Raw genomic sequence first — 25,261 nt, 5'->3', positions numbered from 1 at the left:
TGCTCAGCCAGGGCTGCTAGCTTTGGAGTTTCTGAAGCAGGTCTTTTGGTGTTTCATAGCAGACGATCAAGATGAAGAGCCTTTTAGCTATTTCCATGTTGCTTTCAAGCATTCACCTGGTTGCCATTCCGTTGCTGTAAATGCTTTTCGTTCTGCCATCACGATGGCGCTTGACCTTATTTGCGGTATTACTTGAGCTTGTGGTCATCCCTATTTTCGAGCAACTTCATCTGCAAGCATGGACCAAGTCATTTTCCTCTCACTATGGTTATGGAGGATAAAGATGCGCTGGATCCAACCGAGTATATCTCTTTGCTGTGGAGCCTCATTCTGTTTTGCCAATTGGGATTCTTGGACTACGCAATCATACTGGGTTCCTGCCTATTCAAAGGCTTAAGACGTTTGCAAGCAGTGCAATGTTTTTAACTCCACTTTTGCAGCATGTAAGGTCATGGTTGGGCCTAGCACCTGCTTCAAGAAAGACGTACAGATGCGGTACATAGTGGTTTTCTTTCATAGTTTTTTTAGTATTTCCTCTCACCGAGATGGTGAGCGGTTTTGTGGCGGGCAACCTGTAGCAGGCTACAGTGTCACTCTCACAGGACACACAGTTAGTACGGTTGGTCTGGTCCAGTTCACACGGGACGGACTCTCTTGACTGGGCAGCGACACGTGGCAGGGGTACGACGGTGGTTCTAGTGGACATCGTGGCCAGGTCACCATCACCACTCAGTCTGGAGATAGACTTAGATGGCTGACATTTATGAGCCGTTGGTGGTTCTTTATGGTGGGACATGAGTAGTAGTTGTTGGGTCATAGAGATCATCTTCTAGATATATGGTCCAGGGTCGTCGTTTGGAGGAGCGAGTCTATACACACAGCACGTCTTCACCATCCCTGCACATCTGAGCCTCAACACCCCATTGTACCTGTGAGTCTTGGGTTGGAGCTGAGTGTGCTGCCACGCCAGAGTCTGTATCAGTTCTTTGAGATAGTCAAGTCATATGTTCTGGTCTGCTGTTGTGTCTCTGTGAGCTCAGTTGTTGTCTATTGTTCTTTGTTTTCAGTCTGTTTTGAGTGAGATTGTCACGCACATTGCACTGAGAAGCACCCACTGGAGAGAGCACGACACACTATCCGTGCTACAATATCTTTCTTTTCCTTGGGATTCTTTTTCTTTCTATTTTCATTGTTGTTGGAGGTTTGTCTGGTCCTTTGAGTCAAGATTTCATCAGTGGGGTAGGTCAAATTCTCCGAATGTATCGAGAACCCCCGTTTCGCATGACCCGTTAATTCTTGAATAGAGTCAGACTTTTGTTCAAGGCAGTAACCTCGTATTTCTGTAGGGTGTCCGCAACAAAACCTCTCAATCTGTTCTTTCAAGGTGACCTTCTTAAACGAAGAGGTCGGTAGAAAAGAATTCCAAAACCTCTCTTAGTATGCATCCAAAGAATTTCCCTTGGTCATCCGAAGATGGTTCCAAGGGGTTCTTACATCTTGTTCATACTCTCGGGTCAACCAAGAAGAAATAAAGAGTTGTTTGAATTTCAACCACTTGATTGGGGCTTCTTTCTTCAGAAGAAGAGTGGACCACCATGTTTGAGCATTTCCTTTTAAAGACGATGCAGCCCTCTTGATCTTGGAATACTCTGAGTAATGCTCTCCAGAGAAGGCTATGTCAAACTGCTGGAAGGCCAAAGCCCTTGGAGCATCTCGGAATCCAGAAAAGGATTCAAATTTTATTGACTGTCCACCCTCTTTGAATTTCTTTGCCTTCTTGCTCTTATCTTCGAGGAAGTCGTATTGGTTGGCTCTGTAAAAGTAGTGCTTCTTCTTCGCATAAAACATGTGGTCGTCGAAGTCCGAACTGTCAGAGGATGACTCCTCCGTAGAGCTGTCAGAAATTGGTCGGAATTTGAGCTTCTTTGCCTTTTTCTTGTTCTTTTTAAAGCTTTGGTTTTGCTTCGCTTCTTGTCCTTGTTAAGTATGGAGCCTGATTTACCCTTGTAATTTTCTGTGGTAAAAGCGCACATTTGTAAGGCCCCCATTATGAGGAGAAGCCATCGTGCGTGAAGGAAAATCACTCACCGGAAACTAAAATTTTCACGGACAAGAATCAGGGACTTTTTTTTTTCGTCGGAATATTCTTTTTCGCCGGAATATTATGACCGAACGACGGCCGGAAAGTGGTCGGAAAACAACCGGTCGGTTGGCCGGTGGCCGGTGGTCGGAATTCAATGGCCGGTGGCCGAATTCAAAAGCGGACTTGTCTTCTCAAGGGCGGCCACACATGGGCGGATTGGAGGGTCCGATTTAGACTTATTCGCACAAGGGCGGCTACACATGGCTATCTCTCATAAGAGAGGGCAGCCCTTTTGGCCTATAAAAGGAGGCCATTTCTACACACATTTCATAGTGTGAAGTTGATGCAACAAGGTGAGTGTGAGGTGGTGAGAGTGAAGCAAGGCGGGAGCTCCATTAAGGGTATAATCCCTTTGTAAACTACTTCTTGTTTTGAAGTACTAAAGCCATTGAGTGGCTGCTTTCCCGTGGACGTAGCCCACATTGGGTGAACCACGTATATCACGTGTACTCTCTCTCTCTCTCTCTACTCTATAATCTCGTGTATATAAATCTGTCTCTTTCCATTAAGTAATCTACTCAATTATCTATTTAGCTACGTCTTATTTCCTAACAACTGGTATCAGAGCAAGGTTTGCTCGTAGCTAAATTATCTCAAGGAAAGGATTCCTTGAATTGAGTGGGAGTTATGGCGGAGGAAGGGAAGCTCAAGATTGAGAAGTTCAACGGCAAAAACTACCAACATTGGAAGATGCAGATTGAAGACTATCTCTACCAGAAGGACCTCTATTTGCCACTAGGCGGTCTTGCGAAGAAGCCCGCAACAATGGCAGATGAAGCATGGATTGTCCTTGATCGAAAGGCACTGGGAACAATCCGGTTAAGCTTGGCGTCAACGGTGGCCTTCAATGTTTCGGAGATGAAGACCACGGAGGACTTGATGAAGTCACTTGACGACTTCTACGAGAAACCATCGGCATCCAATAAGGTATTTCTTATGAAGCGCTTGTTCAATCTAAAGATGGCAGAGAATGGTTCAGTTGCAGAACACCTAAATGACTTTAACACAAACATAAGTCAACTTCGATCAGTGAAAATCAATTTCGATGACGAAGTGCGAGCTCTCCTTATACTATCATCTCTACCGGATAGTTGGGACAGCCTTGTGATGGCTGTAAGTAATTCTATTTCTGGCACAAATACTCTTAAGTTTGATGATGTTGTGGGTGTTCTCCTAAGGGAGGAAATGCGAAGGAGAAGCACAGGAGAATCATCAAGTGCTGCACTATCAGTGGAAACAAGAGGAAGGCTTAAGGAGAGGTTAAAAAACCAAAAGGGTCGTGATCGCTCAAGGCGGAGCAAGTCACGCACAAAGTCAGTTCTTGAATGTTGGAACTGCGGCAAGAAGGGCCACGTCAAGAAGGATTGCTGGTCCAAGAAGAAGAAGGAGACAGAGTCTCAAGACAACAAGCCAACATTGGAGGCCAATGTGGCAGGTAAAGTAGAGCAAGATGCTCTAATTCTCTCATTAGACAATGTGTCTAATTCCTGGATAGTAGATTCCGGGGCTTCATTCCATGCGACACCACACAAGAAACATTTCCAAGACTACACCAAAGGTAATTTTGGGTATGTATACTTGGGAGATGATGAAGCTTGTGAGATTGTCGGCAAAGGTACAGTTTCTGTCAAAACTGCTAACGGAAATGAATGGAAGCTTAAAGATGTTAGGCATGTTCCTTCTCTTCGCAAAAATTTGATCTCTATAGGACAATTGGACGATGAAGGTCACAACATTGCATTCGGAAACAAACGGTGGAAGATCTCAAAGGGATCTTTGGTGGTTGCCAAGGGTGAAAAAGTCGGTACACTTTTCTTGTGTACTGTTAGCACGCAACCTTCAGCTTGTGCAGCAACTACAGAAGTTGACAGTGCGGTGTGGCACTACCGACTTGGGTATATGAGTGTCAAAGGAATGCAAATCCTTCAAACAAAGAAGCTTCTACCAGGTTTGAAAGAAGTGGACTTAGAGTTCTGTGAAGATTGTGTTTATGGTAAACAAAAGAGGGTAAAATTTCAAAAATCAGGAAATGAAAGAAAAAATAAAAAACTTGAGTTGGTTCATTCTCATGTTTGGGGTCCTATAAGTACACCATCACTTGGTGGCTCATTGTACTATGTAACATTCATAGACGATGCGACTAGAAAAACATGGGTTTATGTCATGAAGAATAAATCCGATGTATTTTCCATATTTCAAAGGTGGAAAGCCTTTGTGGAGAATGAAACAGGTACCAAGGTTAAATGCCTCAGATCCGACAATGGAGGCGAATATTGCAGCCAAGCTTTTGAAAGCTTTTGTGCTAGCAATGGCATTCGGAGGCAAAGGACAACCCCAAGGATACCTCAACAAAATGGGATTTCGGAAAGGATGAACAGGACAATCATGGAACGAGCACGAAGCATGCGGCTACATGCAGGCCTACCGCTTGAGCTTTGGGCGGAAGCTGTAAGTACGTCTGTGTACTTAATCAATCGTTCACCCTCAACGGCCTTGGATGGCGGAGTTCCAGAAGAGGCATGGACAGGTAAACCGGTGAATTATGCATTTCTCAAAGTGTTTGGGTGTGAGGCTTTCATTCACATAGATAGAAGCTTAAGATCAAAGTTAGATGCAAAGTCTAAAAAGTGTTTCTTCATTGGCTATGGAGAAGGAGACTTTGGGTATCGCCTATGGAATCTTGAAGATGGTAAAATCTTAAGGAGTAGGGATGTAATTTTTAACGAACAAAATATGTACAAAGATTACTTGGAAAGAAAACAAACAAAAGAAACAGGTGATGAGTACATGGAGCTTGAGGACGGTGAAGACTCAAGGACTGCAAACGGTGACAATGTGCAACAACGTCAACCAAATGAGGAGCCTCAACCTATTCCCCGAAGATCTACAAGAGCAAGTAGACCTCCAGAAAGGTTTGTTCCTTCCTTCAACCATCTCTTGATCTCAGATTCTGGAGAGCCGGAATCATATGAAGAAGCTATGCAACATGAATCCAAAGAAGAATGGACGAAGAGCATGCAAGTGGAGATGGACTCACTACATCGCAACCAAACATGGGAGTTGGTTGAGTTGCCTAAAGGTAAGCGGGCACTTCAAAACAAATGGGTGTACAAGCTAAAGGAAGAAGAAGGTGGGAAGAAAAGGTACAAGTCTAGGCTTATGGTAAAAGGTTTTTCTCAAAAGAAAGGTATTGACTTCAATGAAATATTTTCTCCTGTTGTAAAAATAAACTCAATTAGGCTTGTCTTAAGCCTTGTGGCTGCTCATGATCTAAATCTCGAGCAAATGGATGTAAATACAGCATTCCCTCAGAGTGACTTAGAGGAGGAAATCTACATGCTTCAACCAAAGGGGTATGAAGTAAAAGATAAGGAGAAAATGGTTTGCAGATTAAAGAAGAGCTTGTATGGTTTAAAGCAAGCATCAAGACAATGGTACTTGAAGTTTGATCGATGGATGTTGGATCATGGATTCACAAGATGCAACTCGGATCACTACGTCTACACGGAGAATTTGGGAGATTGGAAATTCATCATCCTAATGTTGTATGTTGATGACATGTTGATTGCAAGTACTAACATGCAGGACATCAAAGACCTAAAAGAGGAGCTGCCCAAATCTTTTTCAATGAAAGATTTAGGTGCTGCAAAGAGGATACTTGGTATGAAAATATCAAGGGACAGGACGAAGAAGACAATAAAGCTATGTCAAGAAGATTACATCAAGAAGGTACTAGAAAGGTTTGCAATGCAAAATGCAAAACGAGTTTCTACACCTTTGGCTGGTCATTTTAAACTAACGAAGGATATGTGTCCAAAGACACAAGAGGAGATAGCCTATATGTCTAAAGTTCCATATGCTGCAGCGGTAGGTTCTCTAATGTATGCTATGGTCTGGACAAGGCTAGACATTGCACATGCAGTGGGAGTTGTGAGTAGGTTCATGGACAACCCAGGTAAAGAGCATTGGCAAGCTGTGAAGTGGATACTTAGGTATCTAAAAGGGACAACAACAAATGCTTTGTATTTTGGAGGAACTGATATTTTTCTAGAAGGGTATGCTGATGCAGATATGGCAGGTGACAAAGATACTCGAAGGAGCACTACTGGCTATGTGTTCACGGTTGGAGGCACAGCAGTAAGTTGGGCTTCAAAGCTGCAGAAAGTGGTTTCACTTTCTACCACGGAAGCAGAGTATGTAGCAATGACGGAGGCAAGCAAAGAAATTCTGTGGCTTCACAGATTCTTAGAAGAGCTTGGATTCAAACAAGACAATTGTGTCTTGTACAATGATAGCCAAAGCGCTATCCATCTTGCGAAGAACTCAGCCTTTCATTCAAGGACAAAGCACATTGAGGTGAGATATCACTTTATACGCACTCTTTTGGAAGAGAGACAACTAAAGCTAGGAAAGGTGCATACAAGTGAAAATCTTGCAGACATGTTTACAAAGGTGGTCAACAAGGAGAAGTTGAGCTTTTGCTCATCTTCAATCGGCATTCAAGGATAAGAAGCCAGAATGGAAAGCAGTCATAGGTTTGGTTTGGAGATCAGTCTCCAAGTGGGAGATTGTTAAGTATGGAGCCTGATTTATCCTTGTAATTTTCTGTGGTAAAAGCGCACATTTGTAAGGCCCCCATTATGAGGAGAAGCCATCGTGCGTGAAGGAAAATCACTCACTGGAAACCAAAATTTTCACGGATAAGAATCAGGGACTTTTTTTTTCGCCGGAATATTATGGCCGGACGGCGGCCGGAAAGTGGTCGGAAAACAACCGGTCGGTTGGCCGGTGGTTGGAAGTCAATGGCCGGTGGCCGAATTCAAAAGCGGACTTGTCTTCTCAAGGACGGCCACACATGGGCGGATTGGAGGGTCCGATTTGGACTTATTCGCACAAGGGCGGCTACACATGGTTGTCTCTCATAAGAGAGGGCAGCCCTTTTGGCCTATAAAAGGAGGCCATTTCTACACACATTTCATAGTGTGAAGTTGATGCAACAAGGTGAGTGTGAGGTGGTGAGAGTGAAGCAAGGCGAGAGCTCCATTAAGGGTATAATCCCTTTGTAAACTACTTCTTGTTTTGAAGTACTAAAGCCATTGAGTGGTTGCTTTCCCATGGACGTAGCCCACATTGGGTGAACCACGTATATCGTGTGTACTCTCTCTCTCTCTCTCTCTACTCTATAATCTCGTGTATATAAATCTGTCTCTTTCCATTAAGTAATCTACTCAATTATCTATTTAGCTATGTCTTATTTCCTAACAGTCCTTTCTGTCCTCCTCACTCGAGTCGGAAGAGCTATAAGAACTGTCAGAAGAAGAGGAAGAAGAAATGGGTAGTCCTTCAAAACGCACACGCTTCTTCTGCTTTCTTGCAGATGCAAAAGAAGATTGACTGTCCCCTTCTTGCGCTTCTTCAATTGCTTTTTCGATTGATTCCTCGTGTCCAAAAGTTGACTGATCTAGGTCTGAACCACCTCTTGAAGTTCTTCTTTTGTAAACATCCTTGGAGTAGGAGGTTTCTTGATTTCCGGTTTGATTGGTGGTTCAGTGGCTTTCTGCCATCGAGTATGCACTTCAGCCATGGACTGCTAGGTCAAAATTTTTGCAAACTGGGGATCCATAGCAAACTGAAGCATCTGCTTTGTGCACTCGTCAACTTGTTGTCGACGTTGCATCTCTAGAAGTTCATACTGTGTAGGCCGAGGTGGCCCATACTCGTCTTCTGCTAAATCTCTTGAATTTGCCGTATTGCCTCCTCTTGCCTCAATGTTTGCAAAAGAGGTTGATTGATTCTTTTCGGAATCCATAGGTGTCGCAAGAAAAGGGATCGGATTTCCCGGTGGAAGAGAAATCGGCCGTGCTCTGATACCACTGTAACAAACTTGGACACCCCAAGTTAAGATTATGTTGCGACACTGCAGAGATTCACTTCAAAACACTTCACAAATTTAACAGTTGACAGGGCCCAGCGTAGTTCCGTGCCAAGAGAGATTGGCCCCAGAGACACGCGCCCCTTTCGGTATTCCTTTTATATTAATCTTTGAGCTGATTACAACTGCCCGCGAGTGCTCGCCCTCAGACTCTGCGTCCAGATGCTCTCAGAAGTGAGCCCCCTTGGGTCACTTATAAAGATTAGAAGGGTTGCTAAAAGCAGAGCCCCAAAAGCATTAAGCTCAAAAGCAACGAGTTCCCAATAACAACTTGTTAAAAATCTGCCAGTAAAAAGCACCAACGTTGTTTGCGGTTTGCGAAAATCCGTACAGCCATGCCACGTCAGCAGCCAGTGTAAAATGCAGAGAATCCGTACGCTGCTACGTCAGCCAGTCAGCACCTTTTCTGGGCGTCCGTACAGTCATCCACGTCATCATCGCTATGTCCGGGTTGCAATGCCACGTCATCAATTTGTGACACATTTACCACCAGGGTTAGGAGAAAATTAAGAGATCTTGACAGTGCAAGTTAGAGAGACACGACATAGGAGAACTCTCTCCTTGGAACAACATTGGAATGCCATGAGGTAAGGAATGACTGAAAGTATGCATTGGAAAGAATGATGGTCAAACTAGAAGCCATAGCCTTGTAGTAGGTTAAAAAAGCCTCCATTTATTCAGATCGGAAAGGCCTTTGATATTATAAGAAAGGCATTTTATTGGAGCATTAAACATGATGTATATACTAGCTATGTAGACAGGAAGAAAATCATGATTTCGAGCCAAAATCCATGCCTGAAGGGCCACCTCTAACTATGTCCGACCATGACTTTGCAACCGAGGTGGAAATGAAAGGAGAACTCGAAGTACTAGCATAATTTGAAGCTATCTAGTTTCTTGAAAAAATAGTGTTGATGAGGCATTGCAACCTTTTTGGATTTTCCATTCTTGCTTTTCCTTCCCTTCATCGTTTTGAGAAGAACTGAAAATGCCCGCAGAAGCAGTGCAAGGAACCATTTTTGCCTTGTTTTTATCTTATCCACTTGTCCATTGTGTGGGAATTGATCTATAATATACATATACTTATCCTGAGCGGAGTCACTCTTTACCATGGTAAAGAGCACAACAACAGGCGGAGGAGGATGCAAAAGTGTGGGGCAACGCAGATGGATGGTCCTTATCAGTGTACTCCCAATGCCTTTAATTTAAATAAAGATTCCATCTATTGTGTCTCCGCTCTAAGAAAAGGGAATCATGATCTTTTTTCAGGGCATATGCCATCAACTGAGGTGTAGCCCAATGTAATAGGTTCCGACCATTTCTCCAGGTCCAGCGGAATTAAATGGTGACAAGATCTAGACTTTACGCTTCCACAAATCTTTACTTCTTTCCTTACTTGAATGGGTGCTACTTAGCTCGAATGATGGTTCCTTGTAGGGAGAGAGGTAGAGATGTATAGAGGGAGAGAGTGAGAGAGAAAAGGAGAATGACACCCGATGGGTCCAAACTAACCCTTTTAGACGGCCCCCACACCGTTGCCGATGTGGTATTTGCTTTTGATTGTGTAAATTAATGTACACACATGCAATACCTCAATGTAGACTCTACTAACTCGAATCGGGGATGTTGCCACGGTATCTCTTCAAATTGAAGCACCTTTGGGGTTGATTTGATGCACCTTTGGATCGGCCTCGATGAGGGGTTGCTGATGGCCACCAAGGGGTAGATCTGGGGCTGATTTGCGTTCTCGATGTGAGAGGAATGAAGGGCTAAAGGTTGGCTGCAAAAACGCAGCCGATCTGATGTGCAAAGCAGGGCTGAAAACTCAGGTGATGATGGAGCCGATGATGGACAGCAATGGGAGCACTCGATGCGGCGAGGGAATGGCCAAGAAGAGGCTCAATGGGTTGCCAAAGGACCAAAATGCAACAGGGAAGGCAGTGTTCGCAAATCCATGATGTCTCTGGCGATGGAATGGGCTGAAAACTGAAAATATTGGCTGCTAGGACTGATCCGGCACGGATGGGCTCGCGATGGGGATTCAAAACGCCCAGGGTTGATGTGCAAAAACAGTGGACTGGTCTCTATAAAAACGCTGGGCTGATCCCTGGCACTAGCTATGAATGATCTAAAACGTTGGCTGATCTGCTTCTTTTATAGTATAGGGTTACTTCTTAAGAACCCCTTAAGACTTAGGTAGGGTAAACTTGGAAGACAAAGTCAAAAAAATAAATTATTTGAAATGATTTATTAATAAACTTGACTAGGCAAAGTTTCTGGGTGGACCTGTTGCACATGTGTCAACTTGGAAATCCAATTGATGCGGGGAATTGCTTGTTGGGTTCCTCTAACCTAAAACTACATGCATGTCATGTCAGATGCCCATCGTAGTGTAACATCTCTCAAAACACTGGTATAATTCATTTATGCAAGAGGGTTCCAAAATTGGAAAACCTAATCTAATGGACTCGTTTGGACATGCAGGTCTTGTGAATAAGCTCACAAAATTGCCGGTACTAATCTTCCTAGGATTCTAGACACTCCTATCTAGGGATAATTTACAAATGGGAAACCTCAAAATGAGGAAAACCCACCAGAAAGATCAAATACAAAGGGAGGAACACAAAAGTGTTCCGTGATGTGAAAGCTCTAAAAACAAACATAGAAGAGCTATAAGATATCGAGGTATATGTCCCAACATGTAAAGATTGCCTAAGCAAAATCTTGAACGAAGGAAAGGTTTCCGCCTCATGTTGATGGAACATGCAAAAATTGCGTTGGTGCCACAAAGACCATAGTGACCAAAATCTGACCCATTTGAAGAAGACCGCAAATGTTGAAGGGAAGTTGGGAGAATGCCAAAAACCCAAAATCGTATGTGGAAAATTACTGAGGGAAAGCGGAGGCGCATACAAGTGGATATGCGGTCAAGGAATGCCCTGGTGAAGCGACAATACCAAAGCAGATATCTGATAGTCTCATCATAGGCTGAACCTCTGACACAACGAGAAGAGCTGATACGATGTGCGCTAAGGAGAGTTCCAACAGGGAGAACTCCGAGCAAACAACGCCAAAGAAACAAACGCTCTTTGAGAGGCAAGTGTCACTTCCAAATTGCAATAAGAGCCTTTCTCCACCATTGATCAGATTTGTACAAAGACGATAGTACATTACAATGATCAGCCAGCCAAGACTCATGCATGAGAGAAGCATAAATGCTGCGGGCAGAAATGGCATCAAGAGGAGTGTCCCATAAAGTCCAATGCGATTTATGGCATCTATTGGCCAATGGCGGAATGAGGAGGAAAACAGCCAGCAGGTGCTCAAGCGAACTCCAAATGTGACAATAATGTACGCCTAGCCCAAAGCGTGTAGCTGCCTGAGAAAAAAGAAGCATATTCCCATATGTATCAACCACATCATCTACCGAAGGCCTACCATTGGATCACCAAAGTCAACCGTTATTCCTGACGGCGTCGGCGTATCCGTATCCCACAACACACAAAATCTATCGGAATTAGTATCCAAGTTTGGGGGGCATATCACTTTGCCCAACTGAGCAGTTAGGAGAGGCAAAAAATGCTTCCAAGTTCCGTGGAAATCAACTATTTCCACCCTAGTTGGGCACCTATGTCGTATCAAGCTTTGATAGTCTTTAGTAAGCGCCCAAGGCAATACATGTGTCATTTGCATATTGAAAAACAAGGGCCACATTTCCAATAATTGCGAGCGAGCTTCCATGTCTGCCAGTAACACCTCATAAAAACCATGGGCACCAAAATATACTCCTCGGACAGCTTGTCTTTTCAACAGGAAATCAACCCATTGACCTACATCTTGTGCCGAGGGCATCTTGCCAGGGAAGAACAAAATGACCGCATTCAATGCATACTATGCAATTGGATTTATAAGCTGCTGAATTGGAATAACCACTTCAGTAGCTGGCTCCTGACCTTCCTAAGCATTCCGAGCATCAACAAAATCCTCTGACAAACACTCTTTGATGATCTTTGCAACATCCATTGAGGAAAGATCCACCTGTTTCCTACGGTTATATACAGCTTCTTTTGCCATATCCAATCAAAACCACACTTTCTAGAGCACACACTGGACTAGCACCCACTTTATATATTTTATATTTTTTTCAAGCTTTCTAGGAAGGACTCTGCTCAACACACCGACAAAAAGAACCTCTTGCTGAAAGTAAATACACAGACACACCCACGGTCGCTCACACCAGTAACTGACAAAAGGGCCGCGTGTAGGTGAAAATTATCTTCAATCATCGGCGCACTGAAAAGGGCCTGTGCAGTGTAGGAGTTGTGCAGGGCAGAGTCGCGTGACAAACAAGTGGCATAAGGATTCACTACACCCGAAACCAACCGTCCCGAAACCAACCGTCATTGAACGTTACAGAACCCCCCCCCCCCCCCCCCCCCCCCCCCCCCCCCCCCCCCCCCCCCCCCCCCCCCACACACACACACACACACACACACACACACAAGAAGGAGACGAAATCTGTACCAGGCCAAAGCCGGCGGACAGAGGCAAACGTACGCTCCACACACACACACACCCACGTGCGCATACACACACACACACACTTTTTTTTTTTGTAAATCTGCTTTGATTAATTACAAGTGGGAAACCTCAAAGCGAGGAAAACCCACGAAAAGAAAGGGATACAAGAAGCGGAGCGCTATGAGGCTCCGAAGGCTAAAAACAGTCAAAGTAAATCCTATAGGTATCAAGAGTGATGTCTCCAGCGTCATAGGCAAAATGCAGCGCTTGACCAAGAGATAATTTGAAATAGGGAAAGGGATCAACAGAGGTGCCTTGGAACATTAAGGAGTTCCTATGGTGCCAGATGGCCCACATAGTCCAAAATCTGACCCAGCTGAAGAACACCACAAACTGAGATTGCGGTGATTGGAGCACTTCAAAAAGCCAAAAGTGTCTATAAAAAGAGCCGGAAGGAAAACGAAGCCGAAGAGCAGTCGACACTTGGAAAATGAAGGCTCTAGAGTGACGACAACGCCACAGTAAGTGTGGCACGGTCTCCTCAACTTCAAGGCATCTGAACAGCGGGAAGACGCAATATGCCGAGCATGTAACACACTGCCAACAGGTAGAGCTCCCACCAAGCAGCGCCACAAGAAAACACATTCCTTCAAAGGCAGATGACTCTGCCAAATGCGAGACAATGTGTGTTGCCACCACAAGGATGACTCGGAGAGCGACCACAGCTGATTACCCTAATAGCTGATTACCCTGATGCATAAGGATTTTGATCACCAAACTGGCCAAAAACTAGGTAAAAGTGAGAGTCCACATCCAAAGGAGGAATGGGCGAATGAGCAGCAAGCATCCTTTGAATCTCCCTCCAGAGAGGAGAATAGTGAAGACTCAACCGAAAGCGGGACACTGCATTAGTGAACGAAAGAACATAACCCGAGTCATGATACCTTTTTGGGAAAGAAAATACGCTTGGCGAGGAGACTGTTGAACCAAAGTTGAAGCAAAAGCCCTGCTCCACTTCAAACTCTCTAAGCGAAGAGAGTTACCCATAGAGGATTGTCGACCATTCCAAGCCAAATGCGAAGTGACAACCTTCCAGTCAGCAATTAGAGAAGAAGTAAAGGGACATCCAGGAATGTGTCCTTCAAGCTTCCCAAAAACCACATCCCAATAAGTCGGTTTCCAATGACCAAAAGATGGAGTGACAATGTGCGTACACAAATGTGTAACCATGAGAGCCCAGGGTTGCCGTTGCTCTACCAAAACTGGCAACAACATAGCTTTCCGTGCCAGAAGATGACGTCACAAGTCCAAAATATTTAACCCTCCAAGCCGCTTGGGAGAACACAGCTTGTCCATAGATAGAAGCCGAAGACCCTTCTTGCTAGAGGAGGTCCGCCAAAAATGCTATAAAATATTGGACATGAGGGACTGCAAACACAACCAAGGCCAGGATAACAAAGGCAAGTAAAACTGCACATACACCACAAGGATGCATTGGACAATCCGGAGACGCACATGAAGTGGCCACGTGGACAGTTTCCAATAATTCAACTTGGAATGCAGACATTAGCACCCAATCCTGTTTTTGCATAGCTTATACATTTCAACCCAGTGGATAACCCAAATGGCGAACCAAAACATGTGGAGGAACAATCTCCCCAGGCCACAATATCTTATGAGGCAGTAGCTTGGATTTGCAAAGTTAACTTTGAGACCTGTTGCCAATCCAAACAAGTGAAGAGTATTCATAATCTGTTGTACATCATCATAGTTATTGCGAGGCATGAACAAAGAGTCATCCGCATAAGCCTGACTAGCGAACTGTCACCCAGAAGGTAAAGTTAGGCCATGTAGCCTACCAGTGGAAGTCAAGGAATCCAGATACATAAACAAGGGATGAGTAGCAATCGCATAAAGCAAAGCAATCAGAGGGCAGCCTTGAACACACACACACACACACACACACACACACACACACACACACACACACACTCGGTCCCTCACACACACACACACAACAAGCCTAAACAGAATCCTAGCACAATCCGAACAGAACCCCAAAATAGCCTGCGCAAAGGCCAACAACTATGCTACGAGCTGAACGTTGCAGGTCATTGGCCACTAAGGATGCGGAGGTCGTGCAGAACTCAGGGGCGCACAGTAGCAGGAAGCTCGCAGGGAGCAGAGCCCGCAGGGCGAACCTGACATAGAACTGTAGGCTCGCGCTCGAGGGTGAGAACACAGTGTCACACACACACTTTTTTTTGTAAATCTATTTGATTAATTTACTAGTGGGAAACCTCGAAGCGAGGAAAACCCACCGAAAGGGTAATATAGAAGGGGAAGAACACAGAACTACTCAACTGTACAGAGTAGCTAGAAACATTCATAGGAAAGCCGATGTATCTCTACAGTGATATCACCAACTTCCAAAGCAAACGGTAACGATTGCCTAAGAGAAAGCTTGAAGAGTGGGAACGGGTCTGCACGAGTACGATGGAACATGTAAGCATTACGTTGACGCCACAGGGTCCAATAAGCCCAGTATCTGACCCACATGAACAAGACCGCAAAATGCTGCAGTGTCTGTGAGAAAATGCCAAAAGTCCAGAACCTTTTGTGAAAGACAACCCCAGGAAAACGGAGCCGCATACAGGCCGATACACGGCGAATGAAGTCCCTAGTAATGCAGCAATCCCACAACAAGTGGCAAATATCCTCTTCTGCAGAGGAGCAACGGACGCAAGAAGAGGGGCGAATACGATGCGCCCTAAGAAAAGTGCCGACTTGAAGCACTCCAAGCAAACAGCACCAGAGAAACGGTCGCTCCTTCAAAGGCGCACACACTTTTTTTGTAAATCAATTTGATTTAACTATCTGTGGGAAACCTCAAAGAGAGGAAAACCCACCAAAAAGATGTACAAGGAAAGGAACACAGCAGTGTTCGGCGGTATAAAATATCTAAAAGCATTCATAAGAAAGCTGATGTATCTCTGCTGTGATATCACCAACTTCCAAGGCAAACCGCAAAGATCGCCGAAGGGAAATCTTGAAGAAAGGTAATGGATCCGTATGAATGCGATGGAACATATAGCCATTACGCTGCCGCCACAGGTTCCAGTATGCCCAAAACCTGACCCACATGAAGAAGGCTGCAAAGCACTGCAACGCCGACGAGAAGATACCGAAAATCCAAAACCGCTTATGGAAGACCGTCGCGGAAAAACGTAGCCACATACACGTTGAAACCCGACGAAGAAATTCTCGAGTGAAACAGCAATCCCACAAGAGGTGACAAACATCCTCCTCGGCAGATAAGCAACGGACGCATGATGAAGAGCGGATACGACGCATCCTAAGAAAGGTACCCACTGGGCGCACACACACACTCTCTCTCTCTCACACACAGACATACACACACTTGTCAGCTCACTTCTTGCATAGTAGACGTAACATACTACTCTGAGGGTACCCACTTGTCGCACCCGTGCAGCGGTACAAATTAATTTGCTACACAGTGCCAACTCAGCCTCCTTGTAGCATAGAAATCTGTACCAATGCTCGAGTGCGTGAAGTGGGTACCTGTAGAAGTATGCTTCAAGTCTCATTCAGACTGGTGAACTCAATAATGGTCTCATAGGCCACATTGGCCTCTTTGAGACGTTATATAGTCTTTCTTTCTTTCTTATCTTTCTCACCTTTCCATGGGGGCTAGATATGACCTCATTTCAGAGCACGTGTTATGCTTGTATTTGTAGAGCAGTTGTTTAAATGTGGAAGAGCCTAAGAGGTAATTAGACCTGATTTGTTGACAGTTGTGAATGCTTTCATGTGTTGGAAGATCGTTCAGCCATTGAAAAAAAATGCTGAGGATGTTCTTCTCTAGCTCATTTCTACTTTTCAAATTTTCATGTCTCTTGTTTGATCATGTTGAATACAGAGCCTCGTGGCCAGATGGAAACCTTCGAAACCATGTTGGCTGACTACTACAGAGTGGTTAGTGGTAAATCAAAAATTGCAGTTCAAAAGGGTAAGCCAAGGGAAGGTGGCAAGAGAATAGCAAAAGATCATCACACAGAAACTTTTATGAAAAGGAAGTCAAAGAGTGGAGCTGCATTTCTTGCTGTCTGCAGAGGAAAGGTGCTTCACCTACAGTGTGCTCAATGAAAATGGGAAATAAACTCCTGAATCTCAGTAGCTTCTGTATTTGTCTTTGGCAGGTGTCAGAAGGAATTGACTTTTCAGATAAAAATGCTCGGATAGTTGTATCCATTCATGACGTTACCATTCAAAATCTTTCGCTAGTTTTTTCTTCTTCTGTGAATGCTTGCGACATTTAAACTTTCAGAGCTGTAAATGTGTCGGTGCATAGCTACAACAGTGTTAAAATCTGTAAGGTTTTGTTCTTGACAAAGACATAAGATTGTTGTTGGTATTCCATTTCCAAATCAGTAAGTTCTTGATAGTCTCATGTAGTTTGACAAAATATAGTTCTACTCATTAATGAACGGACTTAGCTTCTGTTATTGATGAGGTGGACTTGTAGAAAGGATATGCAGGTGAACATGAAGAAGCAATACAACAACAAGAATAAGAATCTTCTAAGTGGTGATCAGTGGTACTGCTATCAGGCTTTTCGGGCGCTGAACCAAGCAGTGGGTATGCCTTCTTCTCTGTTTGACACTGAGTTTTAACTTGAAGAGGTTCTTCAGTATCTTTAGAGCAGTGTGTACAAGATTTTTTGAATGTGGATAATGGATATATCCTTTCAAATTTGAGCGATTCTATCTGCTTGTGAATGCTTACAGGACGCTGCATCAGGCATCGCCATGACTATGGAGCTATCATTTTAGTGGGTAAGGGTGTTATGTGCAGTTGACCCCTTTTTGGTTAATTTACACGCAATGCTTGTGCTAATCTAATAATGACCTGCAGATGAGCGTTACAAGAGAGCAAGCAATCTGGAGTACATGTCAAAATGGCTCCGAAATTCAATCCAGCAATTAGATACTCTTGAAGACTCCTTGAAAGGACTGCACTCGTTTTTCCAAAAGTTTCAGGTAGTGCCATTGTTTTGCTAGCTTTATAGAGGAGGGTGATGATAAGAACGTGCCACTCCATGAAAACAAAGAGAGACAACATGGGTGGGAGGGGATAGAAATGTGAGAAGAGAGCCACCAAGGCTTGACATACTAGCCAGTGTGCTAATCATCTATGTATGAACCTGCCTTCTGCCCTCTAGACAAGTTGCAGTGTAGGTAAGCTACCAACATTTTTTAAAGTGCAAGACCCCTGGGCTGTGTCTGCAGCATGTACCTTGTATCCAGCGATGATATCCTTGTCTCATCACCCTGTTGCTAAGATGGAGTAGCAAGACAGGGTCTTTGAGGAATATATGAATGGATTTCTTCAATTTAATGTTCATGTATTTTGAAATATTCATGGACTTTGTAACTTTATTACGATGTTCTTGTGTTCTGCATGCATTTCTGTGGAAATTCTGCCTTGGCAGGCAAAGCTTGTAAATCTGCTCAATGCCACAAAATCTTTAAGAGTAGGATGAAGATTCCTAGACTCTAGAATTTCTTGTATATAAGGCGGTTTCGTGTCTATTGTAGGGTATGCCGTCCCCAGTCCCATCCCTCAACATGACAATCACTAAGGATTTGGAGAGAGATCGAGGTTCAAGCAGTCAAAAAATCACAAAATCTGGTCCGGCCCCTGCAAAACAAAGGTTTGGCTGCATTACGTTTGCTAATCTTGAGAGTGACGAGCTTACAGACAATTGCTGGCTCGTGATGCTGATGGAGTGTGTACAATCTTGCTCTGTTTTCAGCCAACGGAATTCATTAGCTGATGGCAAGGAGAATGCGGTTTGTCTAAGCAATCGGACTGTAGTGACAGCTATGGAAAAGACAAGGTTATTTCTTATAAAGGACTATTGAGAGTGTTTGAGGAATTATGTAAAAGACGATGTTGGACTTGTCATCGGCAGTAGTAAGGGTGCATTGCATGTCTGTATGGCTGTTTTGGTCTTGCAAATTCATTTTGGCTATATAGTTCATTTTAATAGTCAGTTGGATCTGACTTTGTATTGTATGCATATCCATTTTAAATATTTAGCTCATTTTCTGTTTATATCATGCATTATGGGCTGTCTTCGAGTTTTACATTGTATAAGTGACCCTTATCTCATTGTGCAGACTCATTTTACGTTGTCATTTTTTTCCCTGTTAATGAGCTGTTATTAAAAACATCATTGTCTGATTGCCAGACCTCCAAAGAACAAACAATCAGGTGGGTTTCTAGTGGCCAATGAGGATCAGGGTGCTCTTGAAGGTAACGACCATACACAAGGAAGGATGATGGACAAACGGTCAATTAGAGTGGAGTGTGATGAAGCTCCTGTTTTGAAGCAAATTCGCTCCCCATTGCAAGAGATCCAAGCTCAAGCCAAAGAATGTATGAATGATGGCCTTACACATTCTGTGTCAGTGATCACTATAGCTGAATCCCCAACTGCTGCTTGTTCTTCACCTCAATGCTGGCGTAATGACCACACACAAAGAAGGACGATGGACAGGCAGTCAAATAGAGTGCAGCATGATGGAGCTCTTGCTTTGAAGCAAGGTCACTCCCCACTGCAAGAGATCCAAGGTCAAGCCAGAGCGGATATAGATGACGGTTTTGCTCAGGCTGTGTCAGTGATTACTATAGCTGAATCCCCAACAATAACAGCTGCATGCTCTTCACCTCGGTGCGAGCGTACTGGCATTAGTTTTGACAACTCTTCGGCCCAAAAATGTGTTAAGGCAACTGAGGAGCATTGGACACCTTCTGTGTCAACAGTCCACAGCAGGTCTGAAGTCTATGCATCCATATCCAGTCATTCTCGTGAGACTCTCATAAGCAAGGACAAGCATAGACCGGTGACACCCTGCAACCTGTTTAAGGAAAACAATGAGAATACCAGTGTTCTCTCTGCCAAATCCCTCAAAAATTTGCCTAGTACAGATGTTTGTATAAGAAGTTTGACGACAGACTTTACGGTTTGCAATAACATGAGCTTGAATAATGGGGGAAAATGTGATTTTTTCAAAGCAAATGATGGTCTGTCGGCCAGCAAAGAGATTTTAGAAGAATCGACTACCAGAACACATGGTTCTGTCATTCAAAGCAGCATTTTGTGTCTCAAGTGTGGGACATCTCTCTCGGGAGCTTTGGCTTATGGCCACTGGCAGAAGGAATCACTGAAGAAGAAGTATTTAAATGGTCTTAATAACACAGGTAGAAAATTCCAACAGGCTGAATACACTGATGTGCTGGTTTTGGAGTTGCCACTGCTACATCCACTCATTCAAGAGGATACTTGTAACACAAGTTATTTCAATCAACCATCCGGAAGCGTGTGGGTTAAGGAGGATGGATGTGTCTTCAAGCCCTTGTTTTGCGTCGGATGTAACTTCAAGCAGTGTATTGGAGCTTATGTACAGGCAGCAGATCGCACGAACATGAAGTTAGTGGAGAAGGTGGGCAAAAGGAATGTGTACCATTAATGAAGACAGCAATGGTGTATGTAGTTTATGCTGGTGATGGTTTAAGCTCTCTAAATTTTGCAGGCACTGGTGTTTTGTGATGCCGTTGAATTTACTGGCGAGGAGGGAGGATGCATGGGGGTATGTAATAAGGCTCACCTCTATGAACAGATTTAAATTATTGTTTTTTGTTTTAGATTGGCGGTTTTGTTTTGTTAGAGGGAGAACTCAATGGTATTTGTTTTGTCATAGGGAACTCAATGGTATGAGGATCTACCCACTGAGGGAAGGTGCCAAGAACAGCAACTGAACTCTTTTGCTAAACGAATGCATCAAACACAAACACCCCCACGACTTAAGGTAACAATGATTGTGTTTGATCAGCCCTCGGCCATTTATTCCAAGGATGTCTAGCTACAATGTCCAACATGTGTTGTTGTATGACATGCCTACCTTACACTTCATTGACGGACTCTTTTGCAGTTGAAGCTTCCAAGGCGAGACTGAGCTCATAATCATTTGAAATGGGCAAGCTTCTACAAACTCATAAGGCTGGAATCTAAAGAACGAGTCATGGGCAATTTCAGAGATGCAAATGATGGGAATGGCAGCTTGCATCCTGCCATTAATGTCATCACTATGTGCTGTACATTGTGACAAGTGATAGCTGTCCTCACGAAATGTTGTTATTTCGTGTTTCCAGTCACTATGATATAGATGCATGTACATTTAAGGCTGGAAGGCCCTCACAGCAGACTTTGAAGGTGCGAGCTGATGTGGGTAATTTGATTGAGGATAACACCATGTACAGGAAAATTACGTCACCGCGTATTTCCTCGATTTGGATTTCTGATACATATGCACATGTATAATTGCAACAGCCATGCTTGGAGGATGAAAGATTGATGCAGTCTGTAATACAGAAGCCATATATAAAGACAGCCAAGGATTTATATTGCTGAAGAAATGTGTTGGATTTTATTTCATGGACAAATTTTTAGCTGGAGATGCAAAAAATGCATTGGTATGTACAAAGGCCTTGTTTTCTACATCTGCAAAAATTAGGTGGCTCCATTGTTCAACCTGCAATTCATTTGAAAATGTACCCTGCTCAATTGTCCAGCAGTCTATTTCCTATTACAGCAGGGCATGTCTTGTAATAGAAGAGACTGGTTTTTTTTTGGACCTGTGAGCTTGAACCACATTTGCCATCTAAATCTTGAAGAATTGATTATAAGAGATGGCAAGGGATGCTGTTAAAGCGCAGATTATTCACCATAATAAGAGATGCCATTGATTAAGATGTATTTTATGCCTAGGGCAGGGCTTGAAAAAAGAAAAAGTTGGAGAAACTTATTGTGAAACCTTGCAAGTATGCTAAACTACATGGAGGGTTTTCACGTTTTGGAAATCAAGGTGCGATTTCAGGATGACTTTGAAAGAACAATCAAAATGTGGGAGAAATTAGCACAATGTGAAAGAACAATAAAAATGTGGGAGAAGTTAACACTACATCATATCATTAGTAATTTACACTTGAAAAAGACAAAGGAGCAATGTTGTCAAAAGGCAAAGAGGCTGCACAAAAAGTAAGATAAAAGATGGGACACACCAAACACTCTAGTGAAGGAAGGCAACCCATGAGCCTCGAATCTTTAACCTTGGGGTTACGTCACTAAGGCCTCACCAACTAAGTTACACTTAGTTCTTTAAAAAAATATAAAAAAACCCATCAACACCCAGGTCATAGGGAGAAACTTTTATACAAACTTGCAAATCTTTGAAATCAATAGCCAATCAGTTCTTAAATGGAGTGGTCAAGGTGTTCTAAGTGCACAAAGGCTTGAGTTAAAATCCTAATGTGTCAACAAGAAGCTATTCCAAAGAGACCGAATCTGTCCATGCATCGCAATGTGAAGATGGCATGTCTATATGTTTATATGCAAAATTTAAAGCATAATCTAGCACAAGAAAATGTAAATATGTATGTACTGGCAAGTACATTGACATTATGTGCTATGGGGAAAGATATAACTTGGTTCAAGAAGAAGTTGAGTAGCTCTGAGGCTTGCAACTGAGACAATGAGGTCAGTTTTACCTTCAAACATTCTGAAGGATCTTTTCTCATTCTACTTGGATGATCAAAGTGCATTCATAATACATTGTGATAGGATTTGAATGAAGGTGTACAAGAAGGATGGCTCCTAGGTGTATTTTGGTGGGGATCTCTCGGATGGTAGTGGCCCTTGTATGGCCGGTGATGGAGGCTTGGACTCCTCCCTAGTTGTGGATTCCAGATATGTTTGGTCACTATGTTCTCTTGTGTGGGCGGGGTTTTGCTCGGTTACAGGTGGTGGGTGGCTCTCCGGTGTGGCAGTCATGCAAGTCTATGTAGTTTTTTTGTCTCTTCCGAGAGTGGCTCCCTGTTCAGCGGTGATGTTGTATGGATGTCGTGTTAGTCTATGTCTATGGTATCCAAGGGTGGCTCCCCTGCTAGCCGGCTCTTTAGTTGGGGGTATGGATGGTCTATTGCTGCTTTGTGGAGTCCATGGCATGGTCAGTGCATGGAGGTGTAATTGTACAATTTTGCTATTAATATAAATCACTCAAATAAAGTGAGTTTGGCAAAGAAAAAAAAAGAAAAGGGTATGGCAATAATGAATACAAGCTTTAGGGAGTAATCAAAGAGCTAGTGTGTGACTATAAGTAGACAGCTAGGAGTGACTAAATACTGCTACTAGAGGGCACATTCATGATACATTCCACCGCACACCCACCAAACTTACCAGCATGACCTTATCACCATTCTTTCTTTAGACAGGACATGCTCTCTTTTGCTTTGTTTTCTCTGTAAGTGATATCAAGAGCTCAGAGGTTGATGTTTCCATGGTGGGAGCAAAGCTCAGAGAGTTCCTGGGTTCTTTGGTATTTCGATGTCGCTTTGGACAATTGAAGCAACGAACACATAGATATGAGAGAGAGAGAGAGAGAGAGAGAGAGAGAGAGAGAGAGAGAGAATGAAATGAAATGTTATATTAACGTCTTCAAAAGGCCAAAGTGACCTATGAGACCAGAAAGTTACAATGTGGTGGATCTGATACAAAGTCACAGTAACAAAATAACAACAATATAAAACAAAGACATATACTATGGGGTCCTAGACTGGTCGATGTTAACTAAGCAAAAGCAAAATGGGCGGCTTGCTGGGATAGCTAAATCACAGCAGATCTAGCATCAATCGTTGGCGGATCTCATCAATCTGCTCCATGGTTAGTAGTCTGATCGGGCGTCGTGCATGCCTGGCCAGAGTGCTCCGAATCTTCTGACGTAGCCTTCGTCGATGCTGTGTGATCCTCCGTAGTCGTAGGCGCTGGATTTCCCCAGCTTAGCCGCTCGGTCGATCAGTGTGCCTTTGGTGTGAGACGAGAGGGAGCTCTGCTGTGGGAGTAGCTCCTGCGGTTGTCCCGTGTCTGCTTTGAAGAAGTTTGTCATCCGTCTTTGAGACTGGCTAGCCTCACCACTCATGAGGCTATCTCTGTGTTTGCACAGCTCGAGCAAGAACAAACCCAGGCATCTCTGATCCTCGTATCCCATGACTCTTGAGAGTGGTATCGTATCTCGTATCTTGTAGTAGACGGGGCAGCGGCATGTGTAGTGCAACTTTGTCTCAGGCTCCATGTCACACAAGGGGAATGTCCTGGCCTCTGCTAGTACTCCGTTGTATGTCCCAGTCTCAATCCGTAGTAGCTGGTGAGAAGATGTGCGTAACTGGCCAATAGCACATCGTATCCCATGAGACAAGTGGGTGTCCATGTATCTGGGTCTCGTCACAAAACCATCCTCCGTAAGCTGGAGAAGATGGTCTCTGTAGAAAGCCATCTTCGTGCCCAATTCCTGTGTTGGCTGTATCCATGTCCTCCTGATGTCTAGCTGGGTCAGGTCCTGGCGGATGAGCTTGGTGATCTCTGACTGTGTAAGAGTGAGAGATGGTGCATCCAATGAGTACTGGAATGGTGGTAGCCTGTCTATGCTGAACCCATGTTCCTGAAACCATGATGCCATCTCCCCATACCAGCATGATGTATCTCCTTGCATGGCTAACTGTCGACAGGACTCAAGTGCAATGCGAGCATATCTATCTCTAGGAAGTTCCCATGTGCGGTTTATGAAGGAGACTGATCTGGTGAGCGCCTCAACCACTAGTGGGGGGGACGCTAGCTCTGCTCGGATAATGGCCCGTGGTACTGATGCCTTGGCTCTAATGAGCCGCGAGATCATAGAGACGAGAGGTTTCTCCATGTTCCCCCATCCATCAGTGCGACCCGGCCTCCCTTGGTGATCCAATGAAGGTCCCTATATCTCATCTCCATAGAGAAATGCAGATGCCACCAAAGTGTCAAAGAGCCAGAGCTTCGTCCGGGGCTCCTGAAACTGAACCTACGAACACATCCTCTCCAATCTACCCCATGTTGCATGGGCTCTGGTCAGTCTGGTCTCTGCTGCTCTTTTGTGAGAGAGAGAGAGAGAGAGAGAGAGAGAGAGAGAGAGAGAGAGAGAGAATAAGCTTTCAAATGAGCAAAAGGCATGGTAAAGCTCTAACACTCGTTCTGCAAGTGTTAAAGCTGAATTGGTAGCACAAACTGTGTTTCAACATGAGGTAGCACTCCAGGCGTCTGGAGTCAACAAACGCAAGCACTCCATACTGAGAATTAAAGAAGGGAAAATCACCAAAATACCCCTCTAATTTGAAATTATTCCCAAAATACCCTTGTATCTATTTTGGTTGGATTGTTCAAGATTTTTTGCTTTATTCTTTTTTGACAATTAAGATTTGTTTTTGAGTGCTTAACATGTAATTTGTCGCACATTACCTCACAAGAAAATGCATTTATGTCCAAAAACAATGAAACAATTCATCTCCAAATCCTACATAGCCAACACAAATTCTAGTTTTAGCACCTTGTTGAAAATCTACCAAAAATTTTACTTGTGGAGAAATTTTCTCTCACAACAAGGGGTAATATGGGAATTTTGGAAAATTTGAAGGGCATTTTGAGAATTTGACCAAATATTGGGGGTATTTTGGGAATTTCCAAAAAATGGACGGGGTATTTTAGTAGTTTCCCTTAA

The 25,261-nt window shown here is 43.8% G+C and overlaps 1 protein-coding gene across 1 annotated transcript in view; it reads left to right on the top strand.

Moving 5' to 3' along the window:
- Positions 1-21,342, top strand: part of LOC147437562 (uncharacterized) — an 89,913-nt gene extending 68,571 nt beyond the window's left edge. The window contains exons 21-32 of the mRNA XM_086487076.1: positions 16,537-16,736; positions 16,817-16,861; positions 17,019-17,047; positions 17,143-17,255; positions 17,405-17,452; positions 17,532-17,656; positions 18,215-18,330; positions 18,433-18,516; positions 18,871-20,125; positions 20,216-20,272; positions 20,384-20,491; positions 20,615-21,342. Coding sequence (XP_086343202.1) covers positions 16,537-16,736; positions 16,817-16,861; positions 17,019-17,047; positions 17,143-17,255; positions 17,405-17,452; positions 17,532-17,656; positions 18,215-18,330; positions 18,433-18,516; positions 18,871-20,125; positions 20,216-20,272; positions 20,384-20,491; positions 20,615-20,638 — 2,204 coding nt within the window. The 3' untranslated portion in view covers positions 20,639-21,342. The remainder of the gene's footprint in view (positions 1-16,536; positions 16,737-16,816; positions 16,862-17,018; positions 17,048-17,142; positions 17,256-17,404; positions 17,453-17,531; positions 17,657-18,214; positions 18,331-18,432; positions 18,517-18,870; positions 20,126-20,215; positions 20,273-20,383; positions 20,492-20,614) is intronic.
- Positions 21,343-25,261: the final 3,919 nt, after the last annotated feature.

This window comes from Adiantum capillus-veneris, chromosome 17 (genome assembly GCF_014529385.1).
Source record: "Adiantum capillus-veneris isolate H3 chromosome 17, ASM1452938v2, whole genome shotgun sequence".
NCBI lineage: Eukaryota > Viridiplantae > Streptophyta > Polypodiopsida > Polypodiales > Pteridaceae > Adiantum > Adiantum capillus-veneris.
This window is presented reverse-complemented; position numbering and strand designations above follow the sequence as displayed.